General features: G+C 56.0%; 1 protein-coding gene across 4 annotated transcripts in view; it reads right to left on the reverse strand.

The window, feature by feature from the left end:
• Positions 1-24360, reverse strand: part of BCL11B (BAF chromatin remodeling complex subunit BCL11B) — a 96987-nt gene that overhangs the window by 36120 nt on the left and 36507 nt on the right. For 2 of the 4 annotated variants that reach the window (XM_043556995.1, XM_043556994.1), the window contains exon 3: positions 19974-20186. The exons of the other annotated variants lie outside the window; for them this stretch is intronic. In XM_043556995.1, the coding sequence (XP_043412930.1) occupies positions 19974-20186 (213 nt within the window). The remainder of the gene's footprint in view (positions 1-19973; positions 20187-24360) is intronic. 4 annotated transcript variants of the gene reach the window in all.

Consider the following 24360-nt stretch of genomic DNA (forward strand, 5'->3'; position numbering starts at 1 on the left):
CCCAGCGTCTCTGGGGCTGCTGGCCTGATAATCACCATGTTATTTATTTACTTGGGAGTCTGTTTATTAGGAACTTGCTGCCACTGGCTGTTGGCAGGCTCTAATATTCACACCTAGCTTTCTCGAGGTCTCCAGAAGCGCTTAAGAGCCATTCCTTCACGGCCCAGACGGGGAACCAACCAAAGCAAGACCAAGTACGGGGTGGCCTTTAACAAGAGGAAGAAAGGTTTTCAGGTTCCCTGTGGCTCCAGACTTCACGATTCTGGTTATAACGCTCGCCTGGAAGGCGACATGTGCAGCTGCCTCCACCCCGTCCAGGGAGGCTGGGGGCAAAGCCCCTTTCCAGAATTTGGCCGGGCCCCATTTTGACACGTTCCTGGCCCAAGGCACAATGGGGTAGCACGGAGGCGTGTTTGCTGGAAGAATCAGTCTGATACCCATCCACGACGCTCGTGTCAGAGATACACAGGTCGAAAGACACCGTCCCTGCCTCAGCCAAGGTCCGGTCTAGAGGGGAGGTGTGCACGCGTATGCACGCACACACACACACACACACACACACACACAGGCACAAACACTGCAGCTGGCAAGTCCAGCGTGGACAGGAACAAGGACGCCCAGGCGGAGAGAGGGTGGGGGCAGCTCCACAGGGGAGCCACAACGTGTCCCAGGCACAGCACAGTGACAGCGGACGAGACTCAGACAGCTGCACGGGATAGGCTCTGCCCTCAAAGTGTGCCTCACGAGAAGGACAGAAGGGCTGGGACCTCGCGACCAGCACGGAGTCCTCTGCTGCCATTTCCCAGCCATGCAGTTCCAAGGGGAGCCTTGACTCTCTGAGCCTCAGTTTCCTCATCTGTAAGACGCAGCTGCCATCCCACCTCTCTCAGCCCCCGTGCACACTAGACCCCAAAACTCTGCTGCTTGTTGTTCAAAACACACAGCCTCACTGACATCAGCAGGGAATTCTCAAGCGACCGGAGAGCAGGCCATGGCCCTGGGGTGGAAATCCACGGAGACCACAGAGGCCATGTGACAGAACAAGCCAAGTCCCAGGCCAGGACAAGGTCAGTGCAAGGGCTCCCGGCTGGGAGTGGAGAACAGCCACAGAGCCCCCGTGGCACTGGGACAAGAGGGAACGAGAAGCTCACCCGTCAGGGCTCACAGTGATGTCAACAAGGTGCCGCTGGAACACACACCCCTGGGGAGCCTGGCCGGGCCTGGTGGGGGGCAACCTGGGCCTCAGGCCGGCAGGACCCACTGCTCCCGGAAGCTAGATCAGAGGAAGGCCCAGGCAGGACCCCAGAGACCGCAGCCCAGGGTTGAACTGGCCAGGTTGACCATGCCCTCTGCCTAAGTCTGCACGTCGACTTTTCCTCAAAGGCATGCCAGGATGGAAACGAGCTTTCAACTTCTGGGCCGGTGTGATCGATGAGTAGTGGCTGCCTCACCTATCCGCTTGAGGCGTCCAGCCCCCCCACCCCCACCCCGCCACCAGAGGGAAGAGGTGCTGAGATCAACTAGTGATGTCTGCCACAGGTATAGGAGGCAGCACTGGAGGTGTGCCTGCTATATCCACACAGGACCCTAACACATCTCCGGACCACAGCATCCCCTTTCTTCTGGGAAACAAACAAAAACAGACACAACAAAGATTGCAGAAAAGAGGAAAGCTGGGAGACTTAGTCCAAAAGAATGGCTGAAACCAGGGAAGGGGAGGAAGAGTTGCCTAGAATTTCCACACATCTCTGGGCTTTATCAGCCACAGTAAATGCAAGGGCACAGTTTTCCAGTCCACCTTGACTGCAGAGGTGTTTACTAAGAAGGCTCTCTCCAGGGAGAAGTTACTGAGAATAGAGCTCTCTACTCAGCTAGCCAGCTCCCTGGCTCCAGCCCCTTTGTTCGAGGCCTGGAACAGGCCCCTAAGGAGCCCCAGCGGCTCATACCCGAACCCCAAGAAGCTACAGCTTGAGGTCTGAGTCCACGGTAAGGTGTGGGTGGCCCTTCAAGGAAAGAAACAGACACAGGCCAGCAAACTGGAAAGCCGGTACCTGGCAGGGGACTCCAGGTGGCCCAAGCAGAGAGACTGAGGGCAGGGCTCCCCTCTAGGGACAAGAATGTCCCCAAAACTGAATCCAGGCACTTACTGCTGGCCCCACAGAACAGCTCACACTGGTCCAGGAGAGGGGACTTGGACACTCCCAAACCTGTGGGAGGTCCCTGATGTGGGAGGGAACCCAGCCCTCGCCACCACCTGCTCAGCTCGGCTGCAAGCAGCACTGCAGACTTCTGGGTCACCGTGGAGAAGACTCCTTGTCCTCTACCTACGGTGACAACTGTCATCATGAGATCAATAATCGCTCCCCTCGCTGGGGCCTTCTCCATGCCAGGTCCTGTATTTAGCACTGGGCATACACCCTTCACCGTCTCCCTTCAGTGAGCGAGGAACCCAGGCTCCAAGATGGAGGTGAAGGGCCAGGGTCACCCAGTGAGGAAAGGGCAGAGCCAGAGCAATCTCAGGCCTGGTGGGTCCCGGCAGGGCTCTCTGCCCACCAGGCTCTGCCTCTGAAAGCAGCCTCAGGGCAGTCTGTGGGCACCCAAAGGGGTAAGGATCCCGGGATCCTCAGGAGAGCCCGTGGTGGCACTTGGGCACCTCACTGCCTCCTGGTCTGCTCCCTGGCCCTTTACAAAGCACCACAGAGCAGCTGGCCAGGAGTCTGGTCCCAGACGTTCACACACATATGCACGTACACCCATATGTGCACATGTACACACACACACACACTTCCGGACACATGGGGCCATCACTCTTACTCCCCTGACCTCCTTAAGGTTAATGAATGTGCCAACGGAGAGGTCCCACAGCTGACACGCTGGCCCACCTCCCGTCCAGGGGCTCTCATCATGCTCTTCCCTGCTCTCTGGAGCCCCCACTGCTGGTGCCACCATTCTAAGTCCTTGTCTACTTTCTGAGGGATGTAATGAGTAACACAGTCTGCTTTCTGGCCTGACCTTCTCATCGGCTACAGGGGCTTGTTCTTATAAAAAAGAGGAAACTTCGGCTGAACGGGAATAAATGAACTTGACGTCCAGCCCCCTCCAATCTCCCACACACATCACCCCTGCAAAACGTGATGGCTCCAGGGGCACCTGAGTGGCTCAGCTGGCTGAGTGTCCGGCTTCGGCTCAGGTCGTGATCTCGTGGTTTGTGGGTTCGAGCCCCGCGTCGGGCTCTGTGCTGACAGCTCGGAGCCTGGAGCCTGTTTCAGATTCTGTGTCTCCCTCTCTCTCTACTCCTCCCCCGCTCGTGCTCTGTCTCTCTCTATCTCTCTCTCTCAAAAATAAATAAACATTAAAAAAAAAAAAAACCGTGATGGTTCCCAACTCAGAAACCACACTTTGTATCCGATTCCAAATCCAAGAGCCTGTCCCCTTCGGGTCAATGACTTCCACTGTCCTGACGTGCCCCACTCATCTTCCGTCCTCCACAGATGCATCCCTCAACACTGCTCCTCCTGCCAGAGGACTCACCTGAGCAGCGGGCAGGGTGCAGCATCTTGCTGAATAAAGAGAAGCAGAAGCAAAATGGACCCTCTCCCCAAAAAGGTTCCATTTCCAAAACTCAAGCGGCACACCCCAAGCAGGAGAGACAGAACTCCGTCCGGGTTGGTCTGACAGCTGTGTCTTGCTGAACTGCAAGTCTCAGATTTCTCACATACGCAAAGCTGCAGTTTCCCAGAGGACACTCCCTCCCCCCCTGCCCCCTGCAAGCTGCATCTGGGGCCGAAGGTCAGCCCACCTGTGGCCCAGGCCTGGTGGGTCATGATGGTCAAGGTGAGAGGCGACAGCCAAGGGAAGCTAACCCCAGCCTCACCACCCTCTCCCACTTCCCTGGCATCTCTGGCTGCTTTCCCCCAAAACAAGAAGTCTCTGGGTGTGTCCCTGCCCCACCAGTGACACCTCCCTATCTTGGTCCCCGACTTGGTTATTGGAGGCATTCTGGGAAGGATACGATAACACCAAATCTACAGACCAGTTTCCTTGAGGGAACAAAAAAACCTAGCCTGTCTGCACCTTCACCCGGGCAGGAAACCCACCAGGAAGAGGGGACCCCGGGTTTTTGTGCCAGAGCCAGGCATGGAGCAGGGAACCCACTCCACCCCACTCCCATCTGCTTCCAGTTCACGTGGGCAGACAGACATGGAATCTTTGCAAGTGGACATTAATCATTTGCAGCAATTAGATACCCAAGACCCAAGATTCCCTCCTTGCAGAGGGAACGAAGGAAGCCCTGGGGCACTAGGCAGCAAGGCTCCCGGACCTAGGTGTGCCCACATGAAGGGAAACAGAGGCCCCATGTGCTCGTTCTCTCTCTCTCTCTCTCTCTCTCTCTCTCTCTCTCTCGGGTGCTGCGTGCAAGCCTCCACAGCGATCAGAGTGCAGAGGTCCGCGATGTGAAACGCCCAGTGGATTGTCAGCAATGAGGTATAATTGAAAAGGATTAACATGAATGCGATGTTTCCCTTCCAAAAATTCGAGGAACGCCACGATGGCTCTCATCTGGGCTGGTATGACTCATGTTTTTAATAGAGGAACTTAATTCTCACTTCTGAGGAATTTGGACTCAGGGAAACATTGTCTAAGAAGCGCTAGTTTTACTCCACCGACAGTAAGTTGCAACAGCTCCGAAGTAAAAATAAAGGTCTCCAGCCTGTCCCTTGTCTCCCAGAACCCACTGTGAGCCGTGGGGTGGTCCCCCGTGGGCCTGCTCAGAGGTCTGAGGCCAGCCAGGCAGGCCCTAACTCAATGTGGTGGCCTGGAGCCAGTACCTGCCTGTCTCTGGGGCACTCTGCGGGGGTGCCCACTCGAAGGGCATCCGGTAATGCTGCGCAGGGGCCCAGACAGGGCGTGTTGCGTGAGTCGGACATGAGGCTGTCCAACAGCAAGAAGGGTGCAAGGGCGCAGCTAGGCTAGGCATCTTCCTCTTGATCTGGAAGGCTCTGGATAACACAGCTCCCAGCGCCTATTAGAGAGGTACGCCGCCATCATTCCGACCCTACGGGGTCCTCCTCCCAGCAGAGCTGGCTCCGGGGAGACTAAGCCCGAGGACATGGACTCCTCCCTCTGCCCAGGGCGTGCTCCTCACGCTGGGTACGGGCCAACAAAACCAAGGCTCGGAGGTCAGTACAACCTGTCGCCACCCCCTAGTGGGGGCTGCCTAGTTAGTGGGGGTAATGAGACATCACAGAAGCCCCAGAAACGCCCATCCCTTCATCGATCCCTTCCTCCTGGCCAAGTCCGCATGCTTCCGTCCACATCCCCGCCCTGAGTCTCCACAGAGACCCTGCCTCCTGGGGATGTCCCAGCCCACCACACTCTACTCTGGATTCCGAGGAGAGTCAAGCTTTGCATAAAAACGGAACCCAGGATGAGCATCTGGGGGGCAGACTTCTTGAAACAGCAGTACCGGGCAAGAAGTCTTTCTGCCTCTGTACCTTTCAGACGCATCTTCTTCCTTTACACGGCCCCCAGCAGGTCCCAGAGCTGATGGGTCATTCCTGAGGGGAAGGGGGATCACGGGAGCCGAGAAGCTGGTCTGAGGCCACAGCGCCCAGGTACCACTGTGGCCTGCTGAGGAGCCCCGCAGGTGAGAATTTCCCCATCGAGCATGCCAGGACGGAGGCTGCACCAAAATACCACTGTTCCTGGGACGCTCGTCGCCGCGTCCCGGGAGCTCTGTCACCCGGCCGGCCACAGCAGGATGTCCCTTCTGAGTGCGGCATACCGCTCACGGAGGTTTCCACTGGCCCCACGGTGCCCGGACCGGCACCCACTGCCCCAACCCCCATCCTGCAATGAAGAACAGATATCCAGGTCCCCTCCCCAACTCCTCCCCACCTCCGCTCCGGCCAAGGGAGAGGCACTCGTTTCTAAGTTGCAGATAATGTCACCCACCATTCATCCAAATGTGTCACTAACATCCCATTAGACTGTAATTATTTTTTAATTAAAACTAAGAAAACTGGCATGCCTGTGCCGACTTTATGCATCTGTTATGGGTTAAAATAGCTTTTAAAAAATGTTTCGGAGACCGCAGTCTATTGTGGCCGCGGCCTCTGCCAAAGAAAACGCAAGCTTGCTTATTTTCTCCATGGGGCGCAACAGCGCCTGTGTGTGCCGGAACAGAATCGGCTGGCCGTGAAAAGAATTCTAAATAAAACACAAACATGGAATTTGGCAACGCCACAGAAGCAAGCTTAAGACTAATTCCAGCATGCGGACGGCTCTCACATAGTAAGTCTGGCTCCAGCATAAATGAAACCAGGCACTGTAAAATACCAAGCAAGTCGGAGTTTCAACTTAAAGGGACAGAACGCCGGTTCCAGGTATAAAAGCTTATTAAGCCGGCTCGCGCTGGCTCCATAAATCCATAGGTTATTAGCCGTTTGCTTTCAGCCAATCCCTCCTTAAAGAGATGCATATTAAGAGAGAGAGAAGGAGAGAGAACAACAAATGAAAACCATCACTTTGCACTTGACTTTTAGTGCAGCGGTTCTGGAAATACTGTGCTCATTATCTCGATTAGAGGAGAAAGACTTTCTGAAAACTCAAATGCACACAGACCCTAAAGTGGGGGGGGGGGGGATGACAGGGGGACGGGCCAAGGGACGCAAGGTAAGAATGCCCATGCCGTGGGTAGGACGGGATGAAAACGGCGTCCCCGGAAACCAGAGATGTCGGGAGGCGGGACTCGGCCACAAGGGGAAAAGCCACGTGGATGCTGGCATATTTCCACCCAGGGAAATGTCAATGATGATGACTGTGATAGTAATAATTATAGTTATAATGACAGCAAAAACGTTAGAGTAATACCTGCCGCCATTCGCCACCTTCATACACCAGCCGCTGCTGAAGGTGGTATAGAAGGTAACCGGGAGAGGTTTTCAAGTCTAATAGTGCAGTGAAGGGTTCTGAAGTCAGGCTGCCTCAGTTTCCACATCTGTAAAACAGGAGCGGCAGTGCCTTCCTTGCAGAGGCCGGGTGAGGGGTGCTGAGGGTGAAGCCCACGCTAAACGGCTAGCCGGCTGCTACCCGTCCCACCAAGCTGCCACCACCTCATTTCACAGACCAGGAAACCGATGTCCTAAAGGCTACGTCACTCGCCAAGGTCAAAGAGCTGGTACATGTCAGAGCCGGGATTTCAAACTGGCCATCTGGATCCAAAGCCCGTGGTCCTCACGCACGCCCTCCTGGGTGGGTCACACCAGCACTGGCCACGTCTTCTAGCACTGTGAACAGTGGGTCCTGTCTGAGGCTGGGGCAGGCTCGGGGATGCGGCCTCCCCTGGAAGGGAGTGAGAAGACAAATTCACCCCCAGAGAGATTCGCCCTCAAAGCCTCTCACAGCAGGCCTCGGTACTGAAACACGATCGCACTCCGCGATCCAGGGAGAATTACAAAGTTCAGGAAGGAAAATAAACCAAGTGCTTCCATCATAAACACCCTGCATTGGGCGAGGAGGGGAGGTGACCCTTGCTGTGCCGCTAAGTGCCCCGCACCACCACACACATGCATGCGCACACACACCATACCTGCTCGTCTACACTCACGTGTACGCATGAAAACACATACGCGTGAGTGTGTATATGCGCGTACCCACACGCGCGCTCACACGTGCACATGTATGAACACGTGCATGCAGACACACACGTTCACATACCCGCCAACGTACGTGCACACACCCACACGCTCGCATATACACACACACTACACACGTATACACACACTACACACGTATACGCACAGGCACACACATAGAGACACTCACACATAAACACACAAGCACACAGGGCCTTTTATTACGGGGTCTGTGCCAGGCCCAAGGACACTGGCAGAGGCAATGGGAAAAACCAGGGAGAAAATTACATGAGGCAATGTTTGGCTCCAAATAAAAAAGCCATGGAATGTTTTCCCTCAAGTCTTGGGCATTTTCTTGCAGGCCCACTCAGACCCGGATCAAGCAAGGGCGGCAGATCAGGTCAGCCTTGCCCACAAGGAACCCCTGACCACCCCGACCCCCGTGGCGAGCCAGCTGCAATCCCCCTGATGCTAACAGCCCCTGGCCCGGTGGGGCTGGGACGGACATCCCAGGCAACCGGCACCCACGGAGGCCACAGTCCATCTGCTCATGGACCATCTCCCCATCAAATAGATGCTCAGCAAACCGGGGCCGGGACTGGGTCCTGACCCTCTGACTCCCCCCGCCACACACACACCCCACCCCCGCCCCTGCTCTGCCAGCCTCTGCAGCCTGGCTGGGTGACATCACACTCCAGTGGGCTCCAAGCTGCTCTTCCTGAAAAGATGCACGTCTTAGAAGATGCAGACTAAAAATACTCCTGGCTTCTCAGAGCCAGTTTACAAAAATAATTATATTTTCTTAAAAAAAAAAATAGATTATAGGCAAGTATGTGTCCAGCTATTTTTAGTTCCTATTCAGCTCTGCTAATTTTTTCTCATAATAATCACTGCAGACTTTTTTTTAAAGCCACCCCCCCCTTGTTAATAATTGTGTTCTGATCTGGCACAGGGACAGGACTCGGGGTGGGGGGAGGGGTACACAACCTTCTATAAAACATGGAAGTCTGAGTTTTGCCCAAAGGTGGCGGCATCTGAAAATCACCACATTCCTGGGGGCAAGGTGGCTATCTCACTGAAGACCGGCTCCAGGTTCAACCCAGTACATCTCTGTCGCATATGCCTGAATCGGTCCCAAAACTTGGTTGTTCACAAGGGACACCAAAATGGGGTTCCTGCCCTGAAGGGGCTTACAATCCAGCAAGGGGTATGTTGTGGGTTGAAGAGTGCCCCCCCAACAAGATGTCCATAACCAAATCCCTGGAATCTGTGACTGTGATCTCACTGGGAAGAAGGATCATTGCAGGTGTAATTAAGTTCCAGATTTGAGATAAGATCGCCCTGGATTATCCGGGTGAGCTCTAAGTGTAATGACAACTGTTCTTTTAGTTTTAATTGTCCAGGAGAGGAGAAGACAGGCCCCAAGGATGAGGCCATGACCACAGCAGCAGAGCTACAGGATGTGGTCACAGCCAAGGAACGCCGGGAGCCACAGAAGCTGGAGGAGACCAGGAACTGATCCTCTCCTGGAGCCTCCAGAGGGAGCAAAGACCTTCCAACACCTTGAGTTTGGACTTGTGGCCAGCAAAACTGCGAGGTGACAAATTTCTGTTGTTGGAAGCCACCTCGCCTGTGGTCATTAGCTACGGTAGCCCTAGGAACTAATACAGGGCAACAGAAACCACAGCCTTACATAATAATCCTCACTGAGCCCCAGAATCACTTCCCCCAGCCCCCTTGCACAAAGGACCCGAGGCCACCCCATCACAGAGGCAGACCCAGGAAGACATCCTACAGTGCAACTCAGGGGGCCGCCCTTCCCATTCCTTCCAGCCCAGCTGGGGAAGCAAGGCTGGCATGATGATACCCAAGAGATGGGGACCCAGAGAGGCTCGCAGAGGGGCAGGGCGGGACCCAGGACACCAGCGGGCTCTCCCTTGCTCCCAGGTGTCCCCACTCTAAAGTGTGCGGCTCTTCCTGCTACACCGAACCCAAACCAACACCCTGAGGACACAGCAGAAAGGAAAGTGAAAACTGTCCACTTGCAGAATTTTCTTCCCCAAACTCTCAAGCTAGCAAAATGTTTAGCTGACTGCTAAAAATCAGCAGCCTGGGAGACAGGCCGTCCCTGGGAAGAAGCACTTAGAAGAAAAATAAGAGACCCTTACCCCAGGGTGAGAGACCCTCAAAGGAAACATCCTGGGGGACATGGCCCGGCATGACAGCCACAAGTGCCACGTCTGAGCTCAGCGAGAGCCAGCCGCATTCCAGACCCTCCCGTTTTGCCACGTAACTCGTAACTCGGGCCAGTTGTTGTCCACACCCGAGTCTCGGGGGCGGGGGAGGGGCGGGGGGTTGGGGTGGGTATCAGGTGAAAAGTGTAGAAACCAGGACTCTGGAGCACTGCTGAGGCGGAACGTGAAATACTGCCACCTTCAGAAAACAGGTGGGCAGCTCCTCAGTAAGTAGAACTGAACACAGAATGACCACGCGGTCCAGCGACTCCACTTCCACGTGCACAGAAGCACCCTTCGCCACAGCCAAAAACAAGCATCCCTCGCAGGACGAATGAACAAACACAACGCGGCGTAGCCACACGAGGCAGTATCGTTCGTCCGGCAATTCTGGGGCGCCTGGGTGGCTCAGTCGGTTAAGCGTCCAACTCTTGATTTGGGTTCAGGTCATGATCTCACGATTCGTGAGCTCGAGCCCCGTGTCGGGCTCTGCACTGATGGTACGGAGCCTGCTTGGGACTCAATCTCTCTCTCTCTCTCTCTCTCTGCCCCTCCCCTACTCACTCACACGTGCTTGCTCTCTCTCAACGTAAATATCTTTTTTTTTTTTAAAGGAAGGCAATTCTGACCTGTGCTACAACATGCACGAACCCTGAGAACATCGTGCTGAGTGAAATACACGTCATAGAAGGAGAAACATTGATTCCTCTTCCATGGGATACTCACAAACGTCAAACTCGTAGAGACAGAAGGTAGAATGTGGGACGGGAGAAGTGGGGGAGTTAGCTTTCAATGGGGACGGAGTTTAGTTTGGGAGAACAGAAGTTCTGGAGCTGGGCGGGGGCGGGGGTGTAGCACTGGAACACACAACAATGTGAATATACTTCATGTCGCAGAGCCATACGCTTAAAAAACGACTAAAAGGATAACTTGTGTACGCTTTACCACAGATTACAAAAAAAAAAAAAAAAAAAAAAGATCCAGCAGACATATCTTCACACCCTTGTGAGAAAGGATCGGCGGAGAGGACACTTACAGAGCCCGTGGCACACGGCGGGCCCACAAGCAGTGGCTCCTTTTGCTATCAGATATCGAGACTAAAATGAGGGGCACCTGGGTGGCTCAGTCGGTTGAGGGTCCGACGCTTGATTTCGGCTCAGGTCATGATCTCAGGGTTCATGAGTTCGAGCCCCACGTCGGGCTCTGCACTGATGGTGCGGAACCTGCTTGGGGACCTCTCTCTGCCCCTTCCCAGCTCAAGATCGCGCTCTCTCTCTCTCTCTCTCTCTCTCTCCCTCCCTCTCTCTCAAAATAAATAAACTTTCTAAAAGAAGACTAAAATGAGGCACTTGTTAAAGCACACGCCAAGTCCAGAAAGGGTGCATCAGGAGGCACGGGCTAAATACAGCTCTCCGGGCCGACGTGTGCATCCAGGGGCCCCTCCCATCAGCCATTCCCACCTCCTATTAACAAAGGCATGGATTAAAAATGTCTGGATTGGGGCGCCTGGGTGGCGCAGTCGGTTAAACGTCTGACTTCAGCCAGGTCACGATCTCGCGGTCCGTGAGTTCGAGCCCCGCATCAGGCTCTGGGCTGATGGCTCAGAGCCTGGAGCCTGTTTCCCATTCTGTGTCTCCCTCTCTCTCTGCCCCTCCCCCGTTCATGCTCTGTCTCTCTCTGTCCCAAAAATAAATAAAACGTTGGAAAAAAAAATTTTTTTTTAAATGTCTGGATTTACGAAAAGATTCCAAATGCCCCTGTCTCTGCAGGTAGTGACTCCATTTCTGCGTTAACCTCTTCCAAGAAGTCCAAAGTCCTCTGACCCCTTCGGCTGAAGTCTTCGGCCTGAAGTACAGGCGTTCTTATTACCCAGGGCTCCGGCCAGTCCTCCAGCACTCCAGGATAATTTCATTAGTTCACGCCTCTCCCTCGGGGGCTCCCACTCACACCTGCCAGGTAGCAGGCCAGCAGGAGGGTGGTCTGGGAGCCAGAGAGCAAGGACAGGAGCAGGCTGTGTCCCCTAGACCCAAGGAGACCTGGGTTCAAATCCCACGTCCACTGCCGACCCGCTGTGCAATTTCGGGCACATTCTACCACCTCCCCGGTCTGTCTCCTCACCTGCAAACTACAGAATAGGCTGCCTCCTGGGAAAGAAGGTGCTGGGAAGCTTGAAATGTCTAGCAAGGCCCTGCGGAGGGCCTGACACGCAGTGAGGGCCCAGAAATGGTAACCCGACCATAACCGGGTGGCCCCACTGCCAAATGTAAGAAAGACCCTGCCAGGGCTGACGTTCCCACGCCCACTGACCACACACCACGGTCACACGCCCACCCCCAAGGAGGGGCCTGAAGAGGTCAGCAGGTGGCACTTCTCCTCAGGTGTGATGGCAGGCTGTGTGCAAAATCCCACCCCGAGGGACCCCTGCCCACCAAGGGTTGGTTTCTCCCCACAGATTTTTGGATTAAACCGGCCAGCCTTGATTATGTTTGGATAAACTATATTTCCCAGCTTAGACTATTTGGGTTTGATTGTGAAATATGTACAGCACACAGCCCCTCCACCTTGCCTGGCCCTCCGGTTTAAAAAGTCAAGCACAGTTTGTTCCCCTCCACCAAGAAAAAAAAAAAAAAAGACAACACCTCGAGCTTTAGGGACGACACAAGTCTGTTTCTCTCCGGTGAAGAAAAACTGCTTCTAGGGGACTGTGTACCAAAAATGAGGCGGTAACTAACAGCATTGTGTCTCCTCTTTTCTCTCACAGACACGAACACGACCCCTCCTGGGGCCTGGCCGTCTACCAGCATCTCCGGGGCACCTACAGGACCACAGCCACCCGGGCACTGGAAACCCAGAGATGCGGAGTCACACAGACCTGACAGAGGCTTCAATGAGGCCACCTGCCGGCTCCCAGACCCCCAGCCAGACCCCAGAAACCCAATTTGAGGGCGAGGACATAAGAAAAAATTTCACCCATGCCCCAGGCGTCAACCTTCCCTCTGGTGGCCTGAGGGTTGGTTACTCTGTGTGCCTAGCAGTCACTCACAGCTCAGACCTCTCGGGGGCAGCCAGAGCTGGAGGGGGCTCTCTGGGTCAGCAGGACCCCTCCCGGCTGACACCCACATCCACATTTGTCACTGGGCAGCCGCTGGAAGAAGCTGCCTGGCCTCCAGCCTCACCTTCCCCATCAGGAAAATCCCAGAAGGTCTGCAGGGACCTCCCTGCTCCTGTAAGCCTGGTCCTTTCAGTTTTCTTCAGCAGAGAAAGGGTATCCCAGAGCACGTGGTTCACGTTCATTGTGCACCCAGACCACCGTGGCAAGACCCCCAACTGCGCTCATTCCCGGACCCCCACGCCCTGCCCCCGATCAGGCAGCAGCACGGCCGGTGAATGGAGGGAGACCTTGGGGACGCTCCCAGGCCCATGTTCAAATGTGGTCTGCTCTCCCACCTCGAGCTGCATTCCCACTGCCCCTTTTTGAGCCACTGTGCACCCCAACGGGAAACAGGAGGGGAGAGCTACAAGCTGGGGGCCCCACGGTCCTCAGGAGCAAAAGGAGAGGGGGGCTGCCTCTTCTTAGGGGCATTAGGAGGATGGGGTGGCCTGAGCAAAGTTTGCCAAGTGACCAGGATGGTGCTGGCACACAGTAGGCCCGGTGGGAAACACTGGCAAGTCACAGGAGCAGGGCCAATGGTAATCTCCCAGGCAGCAAGCACACTTGCAAAGAAATGGCAGCCATGTGGGCATCGGGCACGGGGCACCCGAGGGTTCTCGACAGCCCGGTGGCCTCCTTCTTGTCCCTTCCCCTCTCCCCTTGCCTCCGCTTCTGCACACGCTGGTGCTCAGCCGTGGCCACCCCAACACAGTGGCCACGCGGTGGAGCCTCCAGATGATGAGCAGGTACTTCCAGTGGCTCCGTTTCACAGGGAAGGAAACTGAGACCCAGCCCAGGGTCACATATCCCCACCCAGGCACCTTGAGAACAAGGACGGAGCACGGTCCCACAGGGCCCACGGCTCTCCCACAGGACGCGTCCGCAGTGACATTTCGTTTCAAGCACGAATCGGCATCACAGAGCCCTGAGAAGGGGTGCAGAAGCCAGGGATCAGAGCACAACCACAGAACGTCTCAAGCCTAGGGCACACGGAGGCGTGTTCCAACCGCAGATGGCAACACTGAGGGCCCAAGAAGCTGAACGTTCAGGGCTCCTCGGAGCAAAAACTCTGCCGCCGACTCACATCGTCCGTTTCACGCGGCTTCAGCTGGACGGTGACCCCCTCCCCGGTTTGCAGTCTGAACTCAAGGAGGTAACAGGGCCTAGCGGGCAGAGCATCAAGGACCCAGAGCTCGTGTCACACACAGCCTGTGCCCCGGTGACCCACCCAGATGATGAAGGCGTTCGACGGGGTGATCTCTTGCGACCCCTGGTCCTAGGTCAGCAGCCAGGAACTCAAGCCTCAGGTCTGCCGAGGCGAACCCACGTCTGGACTACTCCACTCCACGTGGAGGGCCCCAGCCTCCTCGGCCACTTTCGGATGCCCTTTAAGGCCGCAGAACGTGGCCACGTGCTCTGAGATGTCTGATGTCGGTGGCCAGTGCTGGTTCCTCACATCCACTGACTGCTTTAAGGCGCTGCATCCAGTGCCGCATTAAAAATTAATTACACATGCTATTTTATTGCCAGTGCATAATGTAATGAGCACCAGCTGTGCTAAACAGCCAAACTCCTTTTTAAGACAGCTATAAAAAAAAAAGAAAGAAAGAAAAGAAAAAGAAAGGAAGAAAGAAAGAAAGAGAAAGAAAGAAACTGCACTTCCAAATAAATGCCTCTCCTGTCAGAGCAGGAAAACACCAACATCTTGTACGGATTTGAACAGAATTCTTTGATTTAGCTCTGCCTTCAGAACGTCCGAAGGGCCGGCTCAGAGTGAAATGGAATCTGGCGTGGCTGCAGCGGTCTCCTCTCGGGGACGCTGCTGGGGCCCCTTTTATCCGAGGACAGTCATGCCGGTAGGTGCCCCTGCCTCAGTCCCGCCCCCCTCCCCCACTAGGCAGCACTGCACTCTGTCTGGTCCCTGGAGACCCAGCGCCTTTGGATCCCATAGGTGTCATTTGGATCCCATAGGATCCCATGGGGCAGACGTGACTTCCCGGATAGAGGGCTTTTCTGGGGTGCTCCCAGGCCCTGCTGCCCTCTGCCCCCCTCCCTCCATCCCCAGCTCTCCGTGGCTTCTCCTGGTACCTCCCCCAGTCACGAAAGGAGGCATCTGGGCTCTAAAGACAGGGTCCAGGGCAGCCTCTGCAGCGGTGTGATCCCAAGAGGCAGGAGGACACCACAACAGAACGCGGAACAGGCATGCAAGAATCACTCATGGGTTGTAAATGCTGGACCACCGGCCCCCTCGGCAAGGTAGACATCGCAAGGCGTACAGATGACTCTTTAAATTTTTAATGACTCCCCTGCGAGCCCTTTTTCTGCAGCGAGCCAGCCCCCACTGACACTGGGACCCGGTTAGCCCAGGCAGACTCACAGCAGATGCAACTTTGCAAAAGAAATCGCAAGATCACGTCGCGAACCTTCCCCAGACGGAGTGCTTCTGTCCACACGCGTTCCCCCAACACTCACTTCTCTTCTTCACCCCCATACTCACCCCTCCCTCCAGAGTCTCCAGGGAGGCCCTCATGCCCTACTGGGGCGCCCCTGCACCCCCTGCACCAGGAGAGAGGCGGTGAGCCGGTGGGGGCCTGGCTGGTGCCGCCACCTCGGTCGGCATCACCCTCTGGCTTCCCACTGATCCTCCGGTGTTAATCAAACCCAGTCCAGAATGAAACTACAGCGTGCTTCTTGTTCTGGTATAAAATGTGCAAAGCACAGACCATATCATTAACATAAAACTTCCAGAAATAAGGCCACTTTCCAGACAGACTGTATTAATTGCATCAAGCTTCCACAGCTAGGGTGGTCTAGTCCGCAGTGTCCCATTGGATGGCTCCGGTTATAAAAACCAACACAAATGAACACTGGGATATAATTGAAGGAGGACACGATACCGTCTACTGTTAAACCCTACTATTTACTTACAGGTATTCTTTTATCTTTATTGTCCCTTTAACCCGTGCCAAGAAACCCCAGATTAGTTAAATAACACAGCAAGCACAATTTCAGTAGAAAAGTAAATTGAATTTAACTTTACAAGATTGCCCTGTGATTTCAGCATCTACTAATGGCTGCAACTGACTCCTTCTATTAAATCCAAACACTTCCACTCCCGTGAGACCTTGAACTTCACCAAGCGCGTGTATCAATCACTGCGGCTGATGACCATTTGTGGCTTTTAAATATGCAATGACGTTTCTCGGTTCCCTGTCCACCTCACGATGCTGGTACATGATCTGAGCCAGCCAAGAGGCTGAAGGCCTCTAAGAGTGGAACCTGGAGGTCCAGCTTGAAGTAAAATTCCACACGAGGGACACGTAATGACGTGGTGTTGTAAAACCCGTTCTGCTCGAGCGTGAATCAGAACTTCCACAGGGCTCACTCAGCGTGAGGCACTGGGCTCGGCACCTGGCATATATGACCTCATTCGATCCCGAAAACAATCTTGCAAGGCATATACTATCGTTACCCCCATTTTATAGGTGAGGAAACTGAGGAGCGAGGAGGGAAATGACTCGCCCAGGGTCACAAAGCCATAAAGGGCAGCAGCCTTCACGCAGGCAGTGGATACATTCTAATGACTGCCTGCCACCCTTAGAAACCTCAGAAAGGGGAAAGGTTCAGAAAGGGAGCCAAAGCCCAGAGGTTTTCAAACCGTTCTCTGAACACCCCACCCCTGCCCTGGGAACCTTAACCAAGTCACGTGCCCAGTCATCCACAGCAGCCTGTAACTGAAACTACAATGATCAGTATCATCTGTTTTAGAAGTCAAACGTGGAGTCTCATTTTTAAAAGTCATGTAAATAGATGATATGATACCTAGGTAAGTGTATATAGGCATATATATTTTTTTATTACAGAAGAGGAAACAGGCCCAGAGAGGGAGACTGGCTTATTCAAGGTTACCGGCCAGGTGGCGCAAAGGCCAGGACCACAGGCCGAGGTTCCGGACGCCACGGGCGCGCCCTGGAGTGGTTCCTACATGAAATTTCTCGGGGGAGAAACTTCAGTTTCCAGGAATGCCCAGACTCAAAGCCCCCCCATTATTTCAGCAGAGTCAAAAAGCAACAAAGAGCCCAAATCCCTTCTCCCCACCGTGACCATCAGGAGGTCTGGGGTTGGGGTCCTGGGAGGCGGGGCTGTCTGGGACACTAGCAGCCAGAGAGATACACAAACACACAAACCTGTGTGGCTTTCTCCCCCATAAAATCACATCCTTCTATAAATAACTCTGAACGCATTCACGGGCATGCAATTAACCTGTGTGAAACACGGTTACTCCGGGGTTTTCCGTATTAATTTGAAGACATAGGTTCAGTGCATCCTGATCTGAAAAGAGACAAAACAAAGTGAGGACGGTGGCCCCTCTCCGTCTTTTCAGAGGACTGCTTCTTCCTAACGGGTTACTGTGGATTTAATGACTGCATTCCAACTACTAATTAAATAGGCACTAAAAACACTTCAGCAAACAGCCCAGTGCCAGGGACAGAAGCCACAAAGGGACAAAAACCCTCAGAGCAGGATATTTTCAGGTATTGAAACTGATCAGAAAGGATGGGGGGAACAACCCGGAGCAGACTAATGAACGGGGACCCGACAGGGAACGAAGACGGTCCTGGAAATCACAGCCTAGCTAGCACCAGAGGCCGAGGACAGGCCGCTGAAGAGGGTCAGGAAGGGGGGGGTCCCAGAGACCCCAGGAACAGAGCTCACCCTGCCTCACTCTCCTCCCTGAGCACCGACATCAATTTGGGGGCTGCTCACGGACTCTAAGCCTTCAGAGTATCAAGCTCTAAAACCCAAGAAGGCCTCTAAGCCAGCAGAGCCAATACGAAAGATGAAGCAGGTTCTGGACGATCAGCCAGGGTCAAATCCCACCTCTGCCCTCCCATCCCCTTCAAAGCAAACTCTCTGCGGGACCCTGATCCCGCTCTCCCCATCTCCACTCACGCAAGCTGCCAGAGGCCAGGGGTCCACCGTGCCTGACTCCTTGGCCTGCCCAGTGCCACACACTAGGTGCCCAAGAAAGGGCTTTTCGTGTAAGAATGAATGAATGGATGTGAGCTATCAGACCTCCACATCTCTGAGCCTCATGTCTTCATCTGTAAAGTGGGGAGAGTGACGTCCTAAGGTTCCTATGAGAACTGAATCCAAGAAGGCACACGAAAGGCCCAGCGCCCTGGCTACACAGCAGGCCCTCCACACACGGTCCCTAGAAGGAAGTGGGCGGTAGGGCGGCTGCGGGCGAGCCTGTGAGCCCATCCAGCGCGAACACCCCTGGATGCAGGCAGGGGCACGAGGCTCCGTGGGAAGAGGGTGACCTGGGTGGGAGGCATCCCGAAGACAGCCACTCAGCCTCCCCGAACCTCTGCTTCCCCATCTGCAAAATGGGGATGTAACAGCTCCCGCTCAGCACGGCGGCAGCTTCTAAGCAGAGCCAGAGCCAACAGAGGGTTAAGCAAAGCCCCGGGTGCACCTCTGCCGGGGAAATCATGTTTCTGTACCGCAGACCTTGACCGAGTCTAGTCATAAACACTCAGGCTGATCTTTGATAGCGCGACCCCCCGCGTGGTTGCAGGGGCTGCAGCACTAATTACAGGAAGCCACGAGAGCAGGGCAACCGCCCAGACGAAGCAGGCATCCCTCGCTCAGCAAGCAGGGATCACAGCACGGACCTACAGAGCTGGGACGGGAGCCCCAATCCCCCAGGGGCACTAGGGTGGCCGCGAGCAGGGAGCTGGCTTCTTTGCCAGTGGTGCCGACCCCTTCCCGGACATGTTTAGTCTTCGCTTTGTGACTTCCAGGTATAAGCCCACCAGACATCGGAGCGGGAGCTGCTGAAGGCTGCAGGCCACCTGACCAGCAGGAAGGCCTAGGGACTTCTGGCCCCTGCAGCCAGGGCCACCTGGCTCCACCACGGACAGTCCCTCCAGACAGTTTCAATTAAAGCACAATCTGTCCGGTAACAATCGTTTTCCTTTCTCTACCCAAATCAAGGGAAAGCCTGTAAGACGCCTGGGGACAAAGCTGAGACAAACTGAATCTGCCCCAGCTCTGCACCCACCCTTCTCCTTTCCTGGCCCCTGCCTGGAAACCAGGCCTCAGGGCCCTCACCACCACCTGTGTCTATTGTCAGCATCCTGGCACCAGGCCCTGACCAGGAGAGGAGGGGGCGGGAGGCCTCGGCCTGCCATTTCCAGGGACCCTGGGCCACAGCACGAGTGCGGGTCGTGTTCGGGAAGAGAGATGGGGAGGGTGATGGAAAACAGGTCTTTCCGCTGTGCTGACCCCCCCGTCTGCCCATCTGAATACTGGGCAGCCGCAAAGACCTGCAGAGAGGCGCACAGTAGGCGTGTGCACAGCCCCACCCCACAGGAACCCCACAAGGCTTCACCCCCTCCCACCGCCACAGCTGAAGGGCTCCTTCGGAGTGACTCTTCTGTCTCAGAGTTAATGGGCAACACATTCTGGCAAAGAGAAACTCAGCATTTTGGACGGCTCCAGCGATGGACACAGGCAGCCAGGGAGGGAATCTTCTCCCAGCGCTGCCTTCGGGGAGGGGGGCAGCGACTGGGGTGGGGGAGAGGGGATGGCCGTGGCGGGGGCAGAAGAAAACCTCAGATGTTAAGCGTTATCCAATTAAGGTTTAGCTAAACAGCCCAAAGAGATGAAATCTGGAAGCTGAAGGAATGCATTCTGGGAGTGAGACCCTCGCAAAGGGCGGAGGCGTCCGGGGACCTCCTAAGTGATGGGGACAGGGGCACCAGTGTGCAGTTCCGCTGACGTCCTTCACCACTTCCCCGGTGCCCCACTGGGGTGGGACCACACATCCTCCCTGGGTCCCCACCTTGCCCGGCCCACCTGGGAGAGGCAGCGGCCGGCCCTGCCCAGGGCACACCCCGCCACCCCTGGGAGCCCGCCCCCCCCGCCACCGCGGCCGTCTGTTACCTGACAACTGACACTGGCATCCAAAGGGAGCCTCCGTCTGACCCTCACCCTGAGTCCCGTCACCCGAGACCGGGCGTGCGCTGCAGCACGGCAGGGGGAAGCAGGGCGGCGGGGCGCCCAGGGTGCGCAGAGGTGGAGTGATCACGGATGAGTGAGGGTGGGAGGAGGCAGCTATGGGGGCCGTCGCTGGCAGCTGGGCAGGCCTGCACGGCCCTGGAGAAAAAACAATAAAAAAGACTGGTCAGTCGGGCCCTGGACCGTACAAGGGACCCGGGGTGCGGGACAGGGGCCCGGGGCAGAGGGCTGCAGGCCACCCTTCCAGAGTGGGAGGCCCCGGGGTGCCAGGCTTCCCTGCAGGGAAGGCACCTGGGCACAGGCTGGGGGAGCGGGGAAGAGGCCATGGGAAGTGGGGGGTGAGGGGTGAGGGGGTCCTACTTCCACAGCTGCCAGGTTGGGCCGTCCTGGGACCAGACTCCCATCCCTGGGTGGGCGGGGGCAAAAGAAGCTGTCAGGGCCCCTGTACCCAGGAAGACCCCCCACCCGCCATGTGGGGGCTTCTAGAGTGTTCTGGATCTGGCTTCCTTTGGGGATTCGTTCCCAGAAATCTGGGCCACCCCCCCTCTGGAAGAGCTGGGAAGCGCCAAGCCACCACCGTTGGCCCTATCAGGACGGGCTGTGTGTTCAGGCCTCGAACACCTCGGTCTACCTCTGAGCACCTGGGCACCAGTCAGCCCGCGGCCTGGCGGACGGCCAGCTGGTGTCTCTCTCCAGCCCAGCGTCCCCTTTAGCAACTTGAGCAGGAAGCACACGGCACACAAGCCCCCAGGCCTTTCGAGAGGCTTTGAACGCTCCCCCCACCCCAGGAAACCCCGGGCACTGCCCACCACCCCTCTTAACACCTCAGCCCCGGCTGGGACGTCTCCACCACCCCCCCCCGCCCCCCCAGTCTAACAGCCACGACACAGGGCCAGGAGCTTGGCTTGCCTCCGCCCAGCCCCACAGCTCGCAGGCTCCCCAGCAAGGCCTGCGTTTGATTTGGCCGTTTATCTTAAATGGCTAAGAGACCACCAGGGCAAAAGTCTGTGTGAAGCCCTTGCCAAAACCACAAGTGAAGAAGCCCGAATTCCCCGGGTAAATAATTGAGCAGGGAAGCATCAGGGAGACAAAAAGAAAACATCAACGAGATGAGGGGCAGCTGGGCCCCAGGCCAGCTCTGCCAAGGAGGCCACCCGAGGCCGCTCACCACCCCGCACGGATCTGCAGGGTGGAGGTCTGCCCACTTTGTGGCCCCCACAAGGGATTCCCCCATCCAGGAGAACCACGGGACCCTGCAAGCCCACTTCGAGCCAGGATCCTGTCAGTCCTCATCCTGAGTGAGCTTCCCAACACGTCCACGGGGCAGGGCTTGGGAGACCCACTGCGCAGACCAGGAAGCCGGTGACGTGACCACAGAAAACTGTAGACGCCAGCAGCCAGCCCCGCCAAACCCTGGCCGCCCGGCTCCGGGAACCAGAACTCGTTAGCTACAGCACCTGCCTCTACAAAACGTGTGCTATCCAGGGCTGGGGGCCTCGGGACCCCTGAGAAGCCCTGCAAATGTCCTGCCAAGAAGCCAAAGCCACGTGGGCTCCCCTGGGCCAATGAGGACCTCGGATGAGGCTAAGCTCGGGACCCGGGATGTTGCTGAGCCCGGGACGGTCCCAGGAGGGCACGGCCAATGACCCCACACAGTTCCAGCCACACATTCGGTGCAAGCCCCCAAGTAAAGTAGGCACCTAAGGCCAGCGTCACCTGCCTCCTCCCAGAAGCCTGCCCTGGCCAGTCCTTGCCTAAACCCCCACCCCAGCACTGGACACTGCACATTCGGCCCTGTCCTCGTCAGTCTGGCTTCGCCCCACGGAAGGCTCCCGACACGGCTTTGTGCAGAGCACCTACCACAGCAGGCAGTTCACCACCAATACGTCACTCAGCAGGGAAAACTGTCCCCGTCCCAGAGGGGGTGCTGGAGCTCCGGGAAATCTGGGACTTGAACCCAGTTGCATCTCCAAAGGCCGGATATGTCCCGCCAGCCCTCGGGCTGCAGCTGGGGTGGAGTGACCGGGGTGCCCTGGGATGCTGAGAAGAAGGGCCGCGTGGAGCAGAGGGAAGCTGGAGGGTCCCTGGGCTCAGTAAGGCCACGGGAGGCTGAAAAAGAGCAAACCCAGGCCTCCAGGCTCTGGGTGAAGCGGTGACAACAGCCACCACCATTTACCATGGCTAAGAAAGAGTGACAGGAGTGTCCGGGGCCTGATGACTGTCTTCCCAAGCGGTGACGGAGCAGGACCTGGGTCTCCAAGGTTGCGAGGAAGGGTCAAAGGGCAGGTCCAGCCACAAACCTCTCCTTCTGGAAGGGCCAGGCTTAGGCCAGGGCCTGTAAAGGCAAAGTCGTCCCCCAACTCAGGTAGCAGTGGGGGCCGTGCTGCCCCCTGGAGGGGCTTCCAAAAGCCTCCTTAAGAATTCCAACCTGAGGACCACCTGCTCTAGGGGCTGGCTCAGCGGAGGCAGGGAGAGGACAGCAAGAGCGAGTGGCTTCTAACCCTAAGCTGCCCACAGAGGACACTCCAGGTGCTCTCCGAGGACCTCCGACCTGGGGGGATCCCCCTCACCCGGAGCAACTTAAACCTGGAGCTCAGTCCAAAGGTGGATACTCCAGAAAACCTCTTCTGAAGCTAGAGCAAAAGCGGAAGGTGACCCCGAAAGCCACCCATTGTGTGATAGTCAATGTCCACAGTAGGCAAATCCATAGAGACAGAATGCAGACAAGAGGTTGCCAGTGGCTGGGGGCAGGGGCATGAAGGCTGGTGGGAACGGGGTTTCCGCTGGGGGTGATGAACGGTTCCGGAATTAGTGGTGGTGATGGTCGCACAACGCCGCGAATATACTCAAAATCACCAACTGCACACCTTAGAATCGTTCAACTGGCAAAGTCCAGGGCGAGGACTGTCTCTGGCCTCAGCAGGCCTCCCAGGCCACCTCCCAGCCCTCACCGGTCCTCGAGGAAGAAGTGTGTGCATTCAGAAGAGCAGACAGGAAATTGAGAATGCACCTGACAGAGCACTTGAGGCAACACGCTGGCAACACAGAGGAAGCCCGGAGCTCAGAAGCAGCCTTGGAGCAGAGGGAGCAGAGGCCTGGGTCCAATACCCTCTGCCATTTCCTGGCCACATGACCTGGGGCGAGTCACCTTCTCGGAGCCCTGCCTCTAAAGGAAGGTCAGGGCAAGCCTGGCCAGAGCCTGGCTTCTAGCGAACACTCACTGGATAAACGGCTACTATGGTCCATTTATTTTCCACTCTGGAACTTTTCCTGCTCCCTGTGGGTCTTCCCACAGCCTGGCGGGGAATGCCTGCCGGGTGCTCTCCTGGCTCTGGAAAGCACCCGCAGAGCCCTGCAAGACACTCTTTTACAAAGGATTCTAGGTGGGTTCCCCCTCTGGGATTGGAACAGCACCGAGGTATGTGGCACAGGGACACCAAGACGCCATGTCAGCTTTATTCAGGATCCAGGTGGCTTAAAAATAAAGCCCTGGCTGGCTCCATTCCTTGTCATGGAAGTTCACTTTCATTAGGGAAAGAAAAAAACAACAACAACAACAACGAATACACGTATCATAGTATTTAGGGCCAGCGACCCCCACCCTCACAAATGAAGAAACGGAGGCTCACAGAGGTTAGAATGTTGCTCTAGAGGCCCCAAAAGGTCCAAAAATAAGATCCCTAAAAACGTTTCTTAGGCTCCAAATCAGGATGTAAGGCAGTTTGCAAGGCATCCTTTCCGTGGGGGTCTGGAACCTGCCGCGCTCTCTCCTAGAGGGGCCCTGCAGATAGATGTTCCTGCTTGGTACTCACACATGCGCACTACCCCGCGAGCACGCCCACACCCACCGGCATGTAGACACAAAAAAACGCGCCCGGAAAAGCCCGAGCCTGGTCGTGAGGGGAGCGAGCACCTTTCCCAGTGCTGAATCCTCGGGCGCCCCTCCCACGCGGAGGGTTCCAGATTCCCAGCCAGCGCCAGGCGCTAGGGAAGACGCGGTGCAGGAGACGTGTATTTTTCTCCCTACTGGTGCTTTTCAATTGATACATTTTTTAAGCCAAGAACTCCTACTGATAGCGCAAAAATGAGTCATAGATCAAGGAGGGAGACAGACAGGGAGCGAGCGCTGGTGAGTGAGGGCCACTAGCAAGGAAACCTGACAATCCCCGCGCCCCCTCCCCCCCATGCCAAGACATTAATTCTCACAAGTCGGAGAAAATTACTATGCATGAATGCAAAAAGCATGATCAGGAGTAATTAACATGGCTTCATATGCAAATTTTATTAATGCAGAAGTACAAAGTCATTATGC

This window comes from Prionailurus bengalensis, chromosome B3 (genome assembly GCF_016509475.1).
Source record: "Prionailurus bengalensis isolate Pbe53 chromosome B3, Fcat_Pben_1.1_paternal_pri, whole genome shotgun sequence".
Lineage (NCBI taxonomy): Eukaryota > Metazoa > Chordata > Mammalia > Carnivora > Felidae > Prionailurus > Prionailurus bengalensis.